This window comes from Gordionus sp. m RMFG-2023, chromosome 4, assembly GCF_954871325.1.
Source record: "Gordionus sp. m RMFG-2023 chromosome 4, tfGorSpeb1-WG-v2, whole genome shotgun sequence".
Lineage (NCBI taxonomy): Eukaryota > Metazoa > Nematomorpha > Gordioida > Chordodea > Parachordodidae > Gordionus > Gordionus sp. m RMFG-2023.
In genome coordinates this window covers 33,917,428-33,934,310 of record NC_088778.1, presented here as the reverse complement: position 1 = coordinate 33,934,310, position 16,883 = coordinate 33,917,428, and the positions used below count along the sequence as shown (strand labels likewise).

The 16,883-nt window shown below is 26.5% G+C and overlaps 1 protein-coding gene across 1 annotated transcript; it reads left to right on the top strand.

The window, feature by feature from the left end:
* The first annotated feature begins 3,227 nt into the window (after nucleotides 1–3,227).
* Nucleotides 3,228–16,005, top strand: LOC135927862 (phospholipid phosphatase 1-like). Its single transcript, XM_065464088.1, has 7 exons — nucleotides 3,228–3,331; nucleotides 3,377–3,528; nucleotides 5,768–5,918; nucleotides 13,245–13,389; nucleotides 13,707–13,825; nucleotides 15,031–15,146; nucleotides 15,407–16,005. The coding sequence occupies exons 1-7, from the start codon at nucleotides 3,271–3,273 to the stop codon at nucleotides 15,644–15,646; spliced, it is 984 nt and encodes a 327-aa protein (XP_065320160.1). The 5' UTR covers nucleotides 3,228–3,270; the 3' UTR covers nucleotides 15,647–16,005.
* Nucleotides 16,006–16,883: the final 878 nt, after the last annotated feature.

Below are 16,883 nucleotides of genomic sequence, written 5' to 3'. Positions count from 1 at the left end.
AAGGGACCATATCGCATTCAGAGGCTGTGTCAAGGTATTCATATAAAAATCCAGAGGCCAAGAAAGCCAACCCAGGACCAATGAAACTCTAAAAGTAATTTGAGACAAGTTGGAACGCTTAGTCTTTGCTCTATTTATTATATGATATGTCCATTACAGTAAAAATTAATCAATGGAATATCAAGAGAGGTTCATATTCTCAGACACGTAGAAACAATCAATGTTAAGGATGGAATAATCATTTTTAGTCAATCTGGATATTGACTAAGAAAATGACCGGAGTGGTGTGATTATAGATAAATACCTAATATAAAAGAGCAAAGCGCTTAAAAACCCTTTGAGAGGAATACCGTGATGACCTGCCTTATTCTATAAGAGCGATTATTTACTTTTAATGTTAGAAGCAAATCTATTTGATAATTATTATTAAATATTTATTTAAAATACTATTAGTAAAGTACAGTTTATTTAATATCATCATTTCTAATTAATAGGGAAATATAATTTTACTAAATTATTTTCCATGATGAGGATTTATTTTCTGGAGGTTTTTTCCCAGATGTTTATTTCTGGGGAATTTTTACTATAAATTTTTTCCTATTACTTTTAAATTTATACACGCTAGTGACTACATTATAGATTATAGGTAGTAAAAATTTGTTGATCACCAACTAATGTTTATATATTATTCTTAGCTAAATTGTTATGACTGAAAGATTATTTAAGATTTTTTTGGGATGTCACAAATAATAGTTCATTTTAAGATAAATAAATATTGTGGCTAGGGTGGGAATTTTTTGGGATGAAGAGGTAGGGGTAGATTATTAAAGGGGGTTTGTTTCTAATAGGTTTTTTGTCATGTAAACCCTGCATGGAAAGTAAAATACCATACACATAAAATTAGTCGCACCAGGGGAGACATTTTGACAAATGTAGAGGTAAAAGACCAAAATTCCTGTGAATCTTTATAGAATTGAGATATTTTGGCATATAATTAATCAAATAATATATAGTTTTAATGAATGCCGTTTTAGTGATAGGCGTGCAAAATAAGAATCTTGATAATAGTTTTCAAAACAGATATATGGGGTCAAATCCCTATTAAAACATCATGCCAGTGAGACTGCAATATTGCTAGTCTACCTGTGCTAGGATGAATTTAGGATGGGATCAATTTTTTATGAAAAAAACCCTTTGTATAATATTAGGACAGGATAAACGCGTATTAAGATGATTTGGCATGAGATAGGGTTAAAATATATTTATATTTAAAAAAAAAAACATTTGGTCGTTGTTTAATACATTGATATTGTGTTTAGAGCTATAAACTAACATAAAATCACTAGTACTTTTAAGAGGGGGGGGGAGTACAGGTGCTCAAGTCCCCTTAGAATATTAAATAATTTCTCACTAATCAAAAATTGAAACAATAAAATATGAATCAAGTATTTTTTTTTATCTAATAAAGTTAGTTGTGTAATTACCAAATCTTTAGCAATGTAAGCTAATTTTTAGCCAGCTAAAAGAAATCGAAACTAAGTTTTTGTCCGAAAAATATCACTTTAGCTTCTGAGATTTTTATAAAATTATAGCAACTCATATTTTAAAGCATAGGCGTAGCCAGGTGGGGTGCAAGAGGAAATTCCCCCCCCCTTCAGAAATTTATCACTTTTTGTAAATATCATTTTTAGCTAATAAAAAATATCCCCCTTAGTCCTCCCCCCACTCCCTGACCCTCAAATATGTATGCATATATCTTAAATAATAATTTAAAAGAAAGAATGTAAAAGTTGATATTTTTTTATAAAACTATTCATCATAATTTATAAATTTTTAAGAAAATAAATTTATAAATATATAAAATGAACCAAATATGTTTTTTAATAAATGGAATATAAGCCAAAGAAAGTCTTAAGACAGAAGTGAAATGTATTATAATTATTAATATAGATTCATAAAATTACTAAATTATATAATATATCAAATATAATTTTTTATAAAGTGAGTAATTTTAATTTATTTATCTTAATAAAAGTAAAATATAATTATAAAACTATTGATAAAATTAAATCATAAATTAAAAAAATATTAAAGCACAATATAAACAGTGGAATATTATATGTCGTAGATTATATCTAATTATCAAATGACAATCAAGTAATTTTTACCAATATAGATTATATATTTTACAGAAAACTGTAAAATATTGATAAGGACATCAGAAAATATCTTTTAAAGACATTGTAAGATGAATAATATGAAGATTAAATTTAAATATCATTTTAACTTAAATAAATAGATGGCGTTAAATAATTGAATGCATATTGTTGGCATTGATTAGTAAAATTTGTTAGATTGTTAACTGTAATATATTCTCTAACTGTCAAATATGTCTGTAAAAGTGGAATTTTACTTAGTATTTTATAATTAATTCTATATAATAGAGTAAAATCAATTATATATCTACTTACTTTTTATAAATAAATTTCTTATAATTGTTTGGAATAAATTATTACCATGCTTTTATATTAAGGTATATACAATACAAGTAATTTATATAAACTAATAAAATATATTTCATATTTGTTCCGTAAAAATATTTTATGACTATATATAGACTAAAGTAACCCGGCCGAAGCTCGGGGAAAAGCGGGCCGAAGGCCCGCCCAAAAGGGGGTATGGGGGCGAAGCCTCCAGTAATTTTTTAATTCCACCCCCCTTATGAAAATCCTGGCTACGCCTATGAATTTTAAAGAAATAAATTAAAACCCCTTAACGTTAACACATTTTTTCCGGCACTCGCATGATGATTGAGTGTAATTAGCTGAAAATTTAGCCATTACCAAAAATACTAATAAGTTAGGTAATGTAGTAAAGTTTTTCATATGAAAATTATTAAATTTTAAAATAATAAGTCTTTGTTTTTCCCTATATTAAATATTTTGACTAAATATAGTAAATAGAATTTTATTGAATATATTGATTTAAATCGTTGAATTTTTTTGAAAAAATCGGGGGGGGGGGGGGGATGAATTAAATCGCCATTTAAATCAAATTATTTATTGGCCAACCCTCATTATAACTGATCCTTTAAATAAATGGTAATTAATTTAAATCGATTTTAAAAATTTCTAGGCATCTTAGGAAATAAATGAAAATACTTTAAAGTTTGATTACTAATTTGCTTTTTTTTGACGATGATTGACCAAAACAATCTGCTAAAGTTTTCGCTATTAACAAACATTACCACATGGTATAATGACTTTTTAAATGGATAAAATTTTACTATTCATATTTGATTATCTCTTAAATCTTATATTCGTTACAATAGGTAATATTATTATGATAATAATAATTTTAAATATATTCAAATCAGCCCAGCTTCCATGGGTCTTATTGAAATATTTCGTAACTCCTTATAAAAGAGGCTTCTTTTGTAATGATCAATCCCTAATGTATCCTTATAAAAACTCAACTGTTACAAATAATATGTTAACTGCAATAAATATGGCAATCCCAGTTATAACAGTAAAATTTATTTTGTTCATAATTATTTTGATTGTTTTATGAATCTATTATCACTTGTATTTAAGGATGGGAGCACAGCTAGAGATCTGCATCAGGCTTAAATATTATTAAGTTTGGCCTAAAAAAGCCTGCTTCAAAATTATTTTTTTTGTCATATCCCAAACCATAATTATTTTCAAAAATTAGGTTCACCCATGACCAAGGTAAATTCTGATTCCAGGACGGGATTGGGCTGGGCCTTGCAGATCACTTGGTATAGCTAAAAAAATTTTAGTTGACAATATACCTTCAAACAAGTGTAACTTTGCTATGGCCAAACTATCTTGGGAGAAATTAGCTATACACTTTTTAAATATTTGCATTATTCTTATATTTTATACAGTTTAGAAATATCCTTTTCCCTTGTAAGCACTATGATCTATCCTGCTATCTTTTAATAAAAATCTTTAAAAATATTTACTTTAATTTTTTCTCTACCATTTTTAAGATATGTTTTCAAAATATCAATTCAATAGACAGTACAATTATTAACTTCTTGCAATAGTATACATAAAGTTTATTATACCATGTGTAAATCCAATGTAAAAAAATATTTACATTTTTTCATACATGTAAACTTCATTTTTGATGATAATTTGGATTTATCATTGAAGTAGAGATAAATAACTGTTCCACCACCAGTGTTGAAGAACCGTAAAATATATAATGTCTATGAAAACATTTTTTCAGATGTATGGATAACATGATTAATTTTAGTCTTTTGTCTTTGAAATAAGTTATTACTTGGGTCTAAATTTGTTTAAGTAACAAATTCCTCAAAGATATAAGCCATTTTTATATTCTAACCTTTCATTTATTGAACTTTGTAGTATAATTTTTTATGTAATGGCATGGACTTTTAACTAAATAATGATTGTATAATGCAAAATGTTGAAATTAACCAAAGTTTAAAATATTGGTGAGTTGTTGTAAAAGCAAAAGACAAGATTACAATAAGAATCAAATTAATTTCATAAAATATAAAGTAGATATCTGAAATAAAAATTTTTTTATTATTTGTCAAATTATTTCATTAAAAAAATTTAATTTTTATTCCAAATTTACAAAAAATAAACTAATTAAATTTTGTTCCTTCTTTGATTCATGAATAGGTAAAATTTTTGTTTTGATTTGATGTCTAGACAAAAATTTGCTTTCATTTTTTTTCTAAATTGATAAGAACTCATCATTAATTTTCTAATTCCATAAAAATAATCACAGAAATTACTTCTTTTATTTAAAAATGTGTGTAATTGTAAAATTAAAAGTTATTCCATATTCCTGATTATGGATAATTTAAAATTCTTTCTTACTTTCTTTCTTTCTTTCTATTTTGTACTGCCCAGCCAGGGATTAAAAATTTTAGGGCCGGCATGGCCATGACATATAAAAAAAAAAATTTTGGGGCCCAGCCTGGCCTCTTGAAATTTTGATACTATATGTCTAGACCTTTGCTCCTTCTATGAGCAAAATTTTCAGGGTTGCATAATATTTTTCTGGATAAAAAACTAAGTTAGCTGTTAGCCGTTTTTAAAAATCGGCTCAAAACGAGCTGTTTAACAACACTACTACATATTTTATTTTTTTAAATTCTAAACAGATATTTAGTATATTACAAATTGATACTATAAAAAATTTGTGTAAATAATATTTTGAGAATATACTATATTAATTGTATTTATAAAAAAAAATTAAGCTGATATTTTTAATTAATAAAAAATATAACATATATTATAATAATGTATTTAATCCTTTGCATATTTATTCCATGGCAGGAAAACTATAATTTCATTATGTAAATAGATACTATGAGTGTTAGCTAGTGTTAACTTTCACCAAACATTATATTTATCATAACTATATATAATCATTATAACCATACCTAATTGACCAATATAATAATTCATGTTGTATAAATTTTTTAAAAGAATACGGCCCGGCTCGGGTATTTAAAAAAATAAAATTTCAGCCCGGGCTTAGGGTCCGGCCTGCAGATCTCTGCTTTCTTTCTTCTTTCTTTCTCATTCTTATTACAATTTTCCTTAGCAATACAAGCTTCTTGTAAATAATCAATACAAATTTTGAACAATAACTATTTTTTTATTATTGCATTATGTTATACAAAATTTTTGGCAATGATTGAGCAACCAAATATATTGCCATATTAGAATGACAAATATTTTTTTTTATATATTGCCAGATCCTAATAGTGGAATTGAAACTTTCTGGAGCCCTGCAAACATTTTTCTCAAAGAAGGAAGCGGAATCCACAAAATTATCATTTTTCAGGTGTGCCTTCAAAACTCTCTGCATATTTTTTGTTGGGGTCGGAGTCAATCAATCTTCTACAAGTAATGAATAAATATTGTAAAACTTTTTTCTCCCATTTTTTGTAGACAACTTTAACTTTAATTTGAATGCTTAGTTGTTTGTGAATGTATATGTAATAATAAGGGGGGGGGGGAGTGGCTCTTAGATTTTATAATTTAAATTTAATCGAGTTAAGATATTTTTAGAGAAGTATCTGGTAGAACCTCCACAGCCCCTAAAATATTTTTAAAAATTGATAATAAAATTAAAACACAATTAAAATGTTTGCCTATCCCCTACCTGTATCTCATTCAAATATTTTTATATTCCTCTAGGCGGACCATAAATATGTTTTTAAAAAAAAAAAAATCTCGGACCAGACCGGGCCTAAAATTTTGACCTACGTGAAGAATTGTATTTGTCTAGCCAGGACTCAGAACTAGGGTGGTTTTCAAACCTAATTTCTTTCTTTTTTAAAAAAAAAATTGTTCCCAAGTTCTAACTGGGGGCTAAATGGATCTACGGCTGATGTGCCGTTTACGCGGTCCTTAAAAATAACCCACTATTATAGCTAGGCCTCGTTTATAGCGAGCCCGAAATACCGCTATCGTTCAGGTGATCCGCACCATAAAACGGAAGTCCTATTTAATCATAAAATAGTCGTCGTAATCACGTGTCCTCTTTTCCATTTTCACGTGATATTCGACTCTCGAAAAAAATTTGCGCATTTATTTATTTATTTGGGGAATGGAATTTGTTTGCTTAACCTGCCATTCAATTGAAAAAAAAATTTAATTCCTTTTATATATTTTTATTTTTTATTGTATTATTCCTTTCTTTCTTTCTTTTTATTTAATTATTAACGATATTTTATTTATAAAAAAAAGAGTCATTTTAAATTTAAAAAATGTTAATTATTTGAGAAACAAACTAACGATAATAATTAATGGACGCGACTAAAACTTTATGTAAGATAGTATCGGTCTTGTATAGGCTAAAAAAGATGGTGGTCAACGACGCATTTCTAACGATGATATATTGTTCTATCTACATCATTTCAAAGCGGGATACGACCGGTTTTCCCCTACATTAAATTGTTTATCGGACAAATTACGCGAAATGTTGGTCCGGGCCTGAGTTTTTTTAAAAATGTTTTTTTTTAAAGCTAATAAATTAGGTAAATTTATCTGCTCGTTTTCCTTCATACAAAAAAAAAATTATTACGGACTAGGCCTGATCATTTATGCAAAATATATCTCGCTGGGGTGAGCCTGGCTCATAACCCCCCTGTGGAAAATTTTCACCGGCAGGTTCGGGCCAAACCGCGCTCCTCTGTCAGTCATCACCCATATCAGCTGATTAATTTTTTGTTAGGGGAATTGGAGAGAAGATGCACTCCGATTGCTCACGATATCTCTATCTATACTTTTTTTTTGTATTTAACTCAATAAATATCTCGTCGAATAATTTTTCGACGATTTGTTCAAATTTTTTTTTAAGGGCAAGTTTTATTATTTTTAACCGAGATCTGCAAGAGTACCCGACCGAGCCCGGATTTGCTATTTATGCCCCTGCCCGGTATTTTCATTAAAAATTCTCCAGCGCTGCGCGTTTTTATCTTCCATTATTTTACAGCTGTGACCGAAATGTTATAATTTCGTTATTTCGAACAAATATGGCGGTGTTTTTTTCCCATCATATGATTATCCAATTGATTAATACCATGTAATTTTAATTAATCGTCTCGGCCCATGTTTTGTAAAAAAAAAATCATATTTTTTCGAACATTTTTACGGGCCTGACACGTGAACCAACCTCAGCTGAGTATGACGCACATTTAAGTCGTCTGTATTTAATGTCATTAGTGGCAGTTGGACGCCATGAAACATTTCGTCTAAATCCCTTTCAATGGCTGACATCAAAGTATTTACCACTTTTTTTTAAAATACATTTTAATGGAATAGATCGCCAGTTCTTGAGTTAGTATTAATATAATTGGAAAAAAAGAAGAAAGAAGGAAAGAAAGAAAACCAGACTAAATTGATAGGAAAAATTTTTTTTTTTTAATTTTAAAGGAAAGGAAGACAAAATTACGAATTATTTTATTAATATTTTTATTTTGTGAAGGACATTTTTTTTTTCTATCTTTTTTACACTCTCCTTTTTTAAAAAAAAAATAAAATAAGGATTAAGATAAGAATTCTAATCATGGTTTTATTTAAATTGGCACAAATTTTATTTATTTATCTAGAATTGAGTTTATCAGCTGTAATTTTAGAGGCCATAAAATTGCTATTTTTTAAAAAAAATTAGACCAATGACATATAATAATAATTCCTAGACCGACGACGCGTTCATTGATAAAGCATTTGAAAAGCGTCGTTGAATGCGAATCAGCTGGACCCGCCATTTTGGTAAACCCATATGGTTATCATTCTCTCATTGTCAAAAACTACTTACTATTTTATTATCCTAATTTTTATGATCCAGATCGATGTTATTCGAAAATTCGTTATTTTTCGTGAGAAGGGGTAACCAAAATGGCGTCCTCAGCTGTTTTTCATTGGATGTACATAGGACACGCTAACATTTTGATCATTCGCCCTAAAGATATTTCCCCTCTGCTGAATATTATATACGTTAGCGTTCAATATGTTATTTTAACAACTACTTTACTTACCATTTTTGTGAGAGCCTTTTTTTTAGATTTAAAAATCGAATTTTACCGCAAATGGATTCCAGCACATTAGAATTACCTTATCTTCCGGTAAAAAAATTCAAAATTTTTTAAATTTTTAAAAAACGCGCCAAAAATTGATTTTAAGTTGGAAAAAAAAACACATTGACGGGTGAATTCTTCGGTGAGAAAGATAGAAGGGTAGATATATTCTTGCGTATCCAAAATTAGATTTTTAAAATATAATGAAAGAATAATCATTTTATAATTTGTATTTTTTACATTGCGATGATTTCCTATTTATAAAATACCAGGTGACCCTTCTTTAAAGCTCGACAATTTTTATTTTGGAAAAAAAAATGATTTAGAACATTATAATTAGTGTTGCGTAATCGGCTAATTTTAGCCGACTAAAAACGGCTTAGCCGAGATTTTAGGTGGAAAAATCGGCTAAGCCTAATTAGGTATAGCCTAAAAATCGGCTAAGCCTAATTAGGCTAAGCCTAAAAATCGGCTAAACCTAATTAGGCTAAGCCTAAAAATCGGCTAAGCCTAAAAATTGGCTAAGCCTAAAAATTGGCTAAGCGTAAAAATGGGCTAAGCCTAAAAATTGGTTAAGCCTAAAAATTGGTTAAAATAAATTATTCAAAATTCTGCATCGATGCTTAGCATTAATTATTATTTATTTATTTTAGTAAAATAATTTATTTTATTTATATTTAATATAAATATTTTATTATTATCAACAAATAAACATGATATGATTTAATATTTTTTATTTATATTATTATATTTTGAAATGAAAATAAATTTATTTATTTGATGTTTTTTTAATAAAAAAAAATAATATGCTGCTATATTGTAAAAATATAATATTCTTTAAATATAATTTATTAGTGATTTTCACAATCTTCTTTGTAAATACATCTTTTATTGAGGAATTATATTGTAAATTTTATTAGATAAATACACAATCTTTTAGGTGAAATCTTTTATCATTTTTTTAAAATTATCTATTTATTATTAAATGAGGTGGATTTTATGAAACTTTTTTGATGTTATTTTATATGATCTTTTTAAGGATAATATTTTAATGTGACAATTGTCATAATCGTTCTTTTATAAGTTTTTTGAATTTTTTTGAAGAAAGTATGTTAAAATAAGTATTAATAACATGTGTAAATACAAATTTAGTGAAGATGTACCAATGAAAAGTGACAATTGTCATAATGGTTAATTTTAAAGTTTTTTGAATTTTTTTGACGAAAATTTGTTAAAATAATTATTAATAACATGTGTAAATATAAATTTAGTGAAGATGTACCATAGAAAAGTGACAATTGTCATAATCGTTATTTTTAAAGTTTTTCGAATTTTTTTGACGAAAATATGTTAAAATAAGAATTAATAACATGTGTAAATATAAATTTAGTGAAGATGTACCAATGAAAAGTGACAATTGTCATAATAGTTAATTTTAAAGTTTTTTGAATTTTTTTGACGAAAATTTGTTAAAATAAGTATTAATAACATGTCTAAATATAAATTTAGTGAAGATGTACCATAGAAAAGTGACAATTGTCATAATCGTTATTTTTAAAGTTTTTCGAATTTTTTTGACGAAAATATGTTAAAATAAGAATTAATAACATGTGTAAATATAAATTTAGTGAAGATGTACCAATGAAAAGTGACAATTGTCATAATAGTTAATTTTAAAGTTTTTTGAATTTTTTTGACGAAAATTTGTTAAAATAAGTATTAATAACATGTGTAAATATAAATTTAGTGAAGATGTACCATAGAAAAGTGACAATTGTCATAATCGTTATTTTTAAATTTTTTTGAATTTTTTTGACGAAAATATGTTAAAATAAGTATTAATAACATGTGTAAATATAAATTTAGTGAAGATGTACCAATGAAAAGTGACAATTGTCATAATCGCTATTTTTAAAGTTTTTGAATTTTTTTGACGAAAATATGTTAAAATAAGTATTAATAACATGTGTAAATATAAATTTTGTGAAGATGTACCAATGAAAAGTGAAAATTGTTATAATCGCTATTTTTAAAGTTTTATAAATTTAGTGAAGATAGTGACATTTGTCATAATCGTTAATTTTAAAGTTTTTTGATTTTTTTTGAAGAAAATATGTTAAAATAAGTATTAATAACATGTGTAAATATAAATTTAGTGAAGATGTACCAATGAAAAGTGACATTTGTCATAATTGTTATTTTTAAAGTTTTTTGAATTTTTTTGAAGAAAATATGTTAAAATAAATATTAAAAACCTGTTTAAATAAAAATTTAGTGAAGATGTACTATAGAAAAGTGACAATTGTCATAATCGTTATCTTTAAAGTTTTTTGAATTTTTTTGACGAAAATATGTTAAAATATTAATAACGTGTGTAAATATAAATTTAGTGATGATGTACCAATGAAAAGTGACATTTGTCATAATTGTTATTTTTAAAGTTTTTTGAATTTTTTTGAAGAAAATATGTTAAAATAAATATTAAAAACATGTTTAAATAAAAATTTAGTGAAGATGTACTATAGAAAAGTGACAATTGTCATAATCGTTATCTTTAAAGTTTTTTGAATTTTTTTGACGAAAATATGTTAAAATAAGTATTAATAACATGTGTAAATATAAATTTAATGAAGATGTACCAATGAAAAGTGACATTTGTCATAATTGTTATTTTTAAAGTTTTTTGAATTTTATTGACAAAGATATTTTAAAATAAGTATTGATAACATGTTTAAATAAAAATTTAGTGAAGATGTACTCTAGATAAGCGACAATTGTCATAATCGTTATTTTTAAAGTTTTTTGATTTTTTTTGACGAAAATAGTTAACTTGCATCGATATTGATTTTAAAATAGAAAAAAAAGTTTACCCAAATTTTAAACAAGATTGTCTGATGAAAATTGGTAAAAAAAATAATAATTTCTAAATTAGGATTAGATATTATGATATAAATTTTGCATATTAATTTCTGACCCGATGAACAAATGTAATAAAATGCCAATTTGCTCCTGTTTTTGGGGAAGAATCTATTATTACCTTATGTGTTTCTATGGCATATACTCAGGCAATTTTAATTTTACAATCTATATTTTTACCCATTTACATCAAAGAAATTTTAAAAATAACGATTATGACAATTGTCACTTTTCTATAGTACATCTTCACTAAATTTTTATTTACACATGTTATTATTTCGTCAACAAAAATCAAAAAATTTAAAAAATAATGATTATGAAAATTGTCGCTTATCTAGAGTACATCTTCACTAAATTTATATTTACACATGTTATTAATTTAATACTTATTTTAACATATTTTCGTCAAAAAAATTCAAAAAACTTTAAAAATAACGATTATGACAATTGTCACTTTTCATTGTCTTCACTAAATTTATATTTACACATGTTATTAATACTTATTTTAACATATTTTTGTCAAAAAACTTTAAAAATAACCATTATGACAATGTCAATTTTCTATGGTACATCTTCACTAAATTTTATTTAAACATGTTATCAATACTTATTTTAACATATTTTCTTCAAAAAAATTCAAAAAACTTATAAAATAACGATTATGACAATTGTCACTTTTCTATGGTACATCTTCACTAAATTTATATTTACACATGTTATTAATACTTATTTTAACAAATTTTCTTCAAAAAAATTCCAAAAACTTATAAAATAACGATTATGATAATTGTCACTTTTCTATGATACATCTTCACTAAATTTTTATTTAAACATGTTTTTACTACTTATTTTAACCTATTTTCTTCAAAAAAATTCAAAAAACTTATAAAATAACGATTATGACAATTGTCACATTAAAATATTATCCTTAAAAAGATCATATAAAATCATCAAAAAAGTTTCATAAAATCCACCTCATTTAATAAAAAATAGATAATTTTAAAATGATAAAAAAATTATAAAAGATTTCACCTAAAAGATTGTTTATTTATCTAATAAAATTTACAATATAATTCCTCAATAAAAGATGTATTTATAAAGAAGATTGTAAAAATCACTAATAAATTATATTAAAAAGAATATTACAATTTTACAATATAGCAGCATATTATTTTTTTTATTAAAATAACATCAAATAAATAAATTTATTTTCATTTCAAAATATAATAATATAAATAAAAAATATTAAATCATATCATGTTTATTTGTTGATAATAATAAAATATTTACATTAAATATAAATAAAATAAATTATTTTACTAAAATAAATAAATAATAATTAATACTAAGCATCGATGCAGAATTTTGACTAATTTAATTTTAGCAGATATTTATAGGCTTAGCCAATTTTTAGGCTTAACCTAATTAGGCTTAGCCGATTTTTAGTTTTAGCCGATTTTTAGGCTTACTTAATTAGGCTTAGCCGATTATTAGGCTTAGCCTAATAGGCTTAGCCGATTTTTAGGCTTAGCCTAATAGGCTTAGCCGATTTTTAGGCTTAGCCTTATTAGGCTTAGGCGTAGTTTTTAGCCGATTACGCAACACTAATTATAATACTCAGCCGACGATTTGTCATTTCGCTTTATCATCCTAAGAAATCCTCCCCCCCCCTCCCCGTCTCCCATTTATCTTATATATAAAACAAAGAATATCCATTTTAATTTCTACGAAGATATGCTGAAATGGGTTGTAGGCCGACTCAGGCCTCATTTCTTTTCCGTTTGCGTTCCGTCTTACAAGGCTCCTTGCAACGCGGATCTTTACATAACGGACGCCGAATGCTTCGGAACCAACCTGGCCCGTATCAAAGATGCCAGGTATTCTTTTATTTCGACTTCACTATTTATTATCGATTTAACAATGAAGGATGAGAAAAAAAATGTATAGGCGATGTCGCTGGAATGCCCTTGTCTGGACAAAAAAAAAATTCTGGCCTCACTGGCCTAAACTACCGCTATATTTTTTAACGGACGGGACCGAAACTTTTTTGGAAAAATTAAATTAGGCGAGTTTCGGGCCGCGTTAATATTTTAGTACGACCAAATTTTAAGATAACCGCGAGAAAATTTTTATGAATCTTATCCGATTCCAAAAAAAAAAATTGACAATATATTATAAATATAACCTCGCGCAGACTTTCCTTTCCTTCCGGACATTCTTCCTCCTCCATGTACGCCCTACTTTTCACGGCTCTCTACCTTCATTTCCGCGCCAAAAAATGCCGATTTCAAGTTTTCAGCGCCTTATTACAAGGTTCGATTCGTATTTCTATCATCTGCATTCCCAAAATCGATTAAAAAATTGTTATTTTATCCTAAAGTTTGGTATCCCTCAATAACCGCTAACAACCCCCCGTATTAAATATTTAACCGGAAGTTATACTTTGGTCAATATCTATGAGAATATTTTGTATATAAATTTTAAATTTGCAAAAGGAACGAACAGATGATCTTAAAGAGAGTCAAATTAATTTTAGGCATTCCAATTTAGAAAAAAAAAATTATGAAAACGATAAAATATGACACAATTATATCATATTTAATTTTTTCTAAATAAAATAATAATCGATAATCAATATAAATTTAAAATATAGGATATTTTATTTGTGATAATATTATTTGTGAAACATTATTGGGAATATTTTAAACACCAGACTAGGTCATCGAAAACTCGAATCGAATAATGAAATATTTGTATTTGATTCTTAAACTTCTGATCGAATAATCTATTACCCGTATTACGAATAACGAATAATCTATTATCCGTATTAACGAAGAATTTTTTTTTTCAGATATGCTATTTAGTTCACCATAAAAATTTTTTTAACTTTTTTAAGTGCTATTCTTTCGGGCAGATGTTTTTCTAAGTATTTCTTTTTTCCTTAGAGGTGGGCATAATTTTTTGTGCAATCATACTTGTGCCCTGTAAAAGCAGACAGACACTTATCAGCTGTAAGAAGAACCCCGTTTCATTTACTTTCCTAGAATTTGTAATTGTTTTATAAAGTTACTATCACGGTAAATAAATAGATACCGGAAGTCTCCAAATGGTTAATACGATACTTAAAATTCGCGATTTTGTAAAAATATTTATAAAAGTAATTTATTATTATTTGATTCGAAATTTTATTTGAAGTTCTTCAATTTCGAAATCTAATACCGAATAATTTTCGAAAGGCATACTACACTATCCGGAGCAAATAAAAATTGTCACAGCTTTATCGGTTTTTTTCGGTCTAGCCAGTTGGCCTTTATTAGTCAAAAAACCCTAACCGGATCGGTTTAGCCCGGAACGTCGGTTCAAAACTTTGACTTTGATTATGCCAGATTTAATATCTCGTTTAATGAATAAACAAAATATTTAATCGATCGTAACAAAAAAGTATATCTAAAAAAAATATATATATTCTCTCCAGATATTTTATACTATTTTTTTCAATCTCATACATTTATATAAAGGCGGTCTAATAATGCTTTCCTTGTGGATCGGAGCGACCCGGATTTCTGACTATAAGCATCATTGGAGCGACGTTCTCACTGGGTTCCTTATAGGTGCCGTCTTCGCCATTTTGTTTGTAAGTTTTAGTAAAAAAAATTTTTTTAAAATGTATTTTTTACATTGTCCTTAACAACTTAAATGATAATAATGCCCGACTACTGAAGGTTTCTTTCATCGAAGTTACCTAACAGCTTTGACTTTTTTTATAGCGGCAGCTATCCATTATTTTATCCTTTCTTGGGGGCATCCATCCCCTATGAAACCATTGAGAATTATGATAATATTCTAAATAAAATTAAACCTTATATTACTACTCAATAATATTGTATTAATCAGGCGAGTTGCGCCATAGCAGGAACCATATACCCCTCGTGGAATAAAAGCAAAATGTTCAACTCGGCTCCCTCATCCCCAAATCAATACGGTAGTAACAATCAACAACCTAACAGATGTTACAATCCTACCAAGGACCCCCTTAATTCTGAGAGCGCCCTCATCGGCAATAATAATATTAGGAATTTTGAGTTTAATAGCAACATTAAACCCCCTAGCTTCATCCCTAATACACCTGTGTGAAAGAGAGGAAGAAAAAAAAACTAACAAATTATTTTTATCCCACCATTCTTAATTTTAACGGAAGTGGATTTAATTCATAAATATTGTAGCCTGCCCACTACCGGATCTTTGGCGACGACGCTATTTATTTATACCATTTCTATAAAGCGATTTTTATAAATAACAAATTTTAGATATTTTTTTAAAAAAAAATTCAATATTCATTTTTTTATATATAAAAAAGGTATATAAAACATTGGCCAAAAATTTTTTTTATACCTATATGTTTTTTTTTATTAAAAGAATTTAATATTTTAACCAACATAGCTTTAGTGGTTAATTTTGCAGCTTTTATATCATTTTTGAATTGTGCAATTATCATAATCATTCATTTGACAATCAATTAAAGTGTAGTATATCATTATTAATTAATTATTTTTGTTATGAAAAGAATGGTTTTTGTAAAAGAAAATATAAATATTTATAAAATATATCAAAGTTTTTCTCATTTACTTTATAAAAATAAACTATTTTTGTATTATATTTGTGTTTTCATTGTAAGATTATGATTATTATTTTTTTAAATAAAAAAAAATGTTTTGTATATCATGTATGATATTTGTTTAGATTTTATAGAAGAGAGTGCTGTTAGAAAAATGACTTAAAATATTAGGAATGGCAAAAATATGTTTTTATTTAAGAATAAAAAATAAGACCAGACTTGGGAAGAAAATAACTTTAAATAAATTTATTATAATCAAAACACGCAGTCATTTTTGTTACTAAATTATCACTTTCTCAGCGGAATTTATGTTTAAACTATTGTTAAGTAGCTAACAATATAAGAATATCATTATCTGCTACCAATATTTGCCGATTTATAAAAATTTTAATTCATATCTAAAGTATATAATTTATAATTAAATTAGATTATTTTGGAATTAATATATTTCTGTATTGAGTTAATGTTTATAAACTGCCCTGAATTTATTTAAGTATCAAAAAAAATGTTAAATCAACATTAAAAAGTAGGAATATACTTAAATATTATTAGATATCAAAAATGATTTTTATATTTTTGAATGCTCTTAAATAATCTTCCAATCTTATAACTAAAATATTTCTTCAAAGTTGATTTGTGCATTCACAAATCTGGTACTAACCTTATTACCTCTATAAAAACCCAGTTATGATATACGACCTATCGTATGCTAAGTACATATCAATTAGGATTCGGAATTAAGAGTGGATGCGAAAT

Excerpts from the sequence above, each read along its gene's own strand:
- LOC135927862 (XM_065464088.1), top strand. The coding sequence starts at position 3,271 with ATGGATAAAATTTTACTATTCATATTTGATTATCTCTTAAATCTTATA. Across the intron at positions 5,919-13,244 it reads AGTCAATCAATCTTCTACAA|ATATGCTGAAATGGGTTGTA; the intron begins GTAATGAATAAA and ends ATTTCTACGAAG. Across the intron at positions 13,390-13,706 it reads GCCCGTATCAAAGATGCCAG|ACTTTCCTTTCCTTCCGGAC; the intron begins GTATTCTTTTAT and ends AACCTCGCGCAG.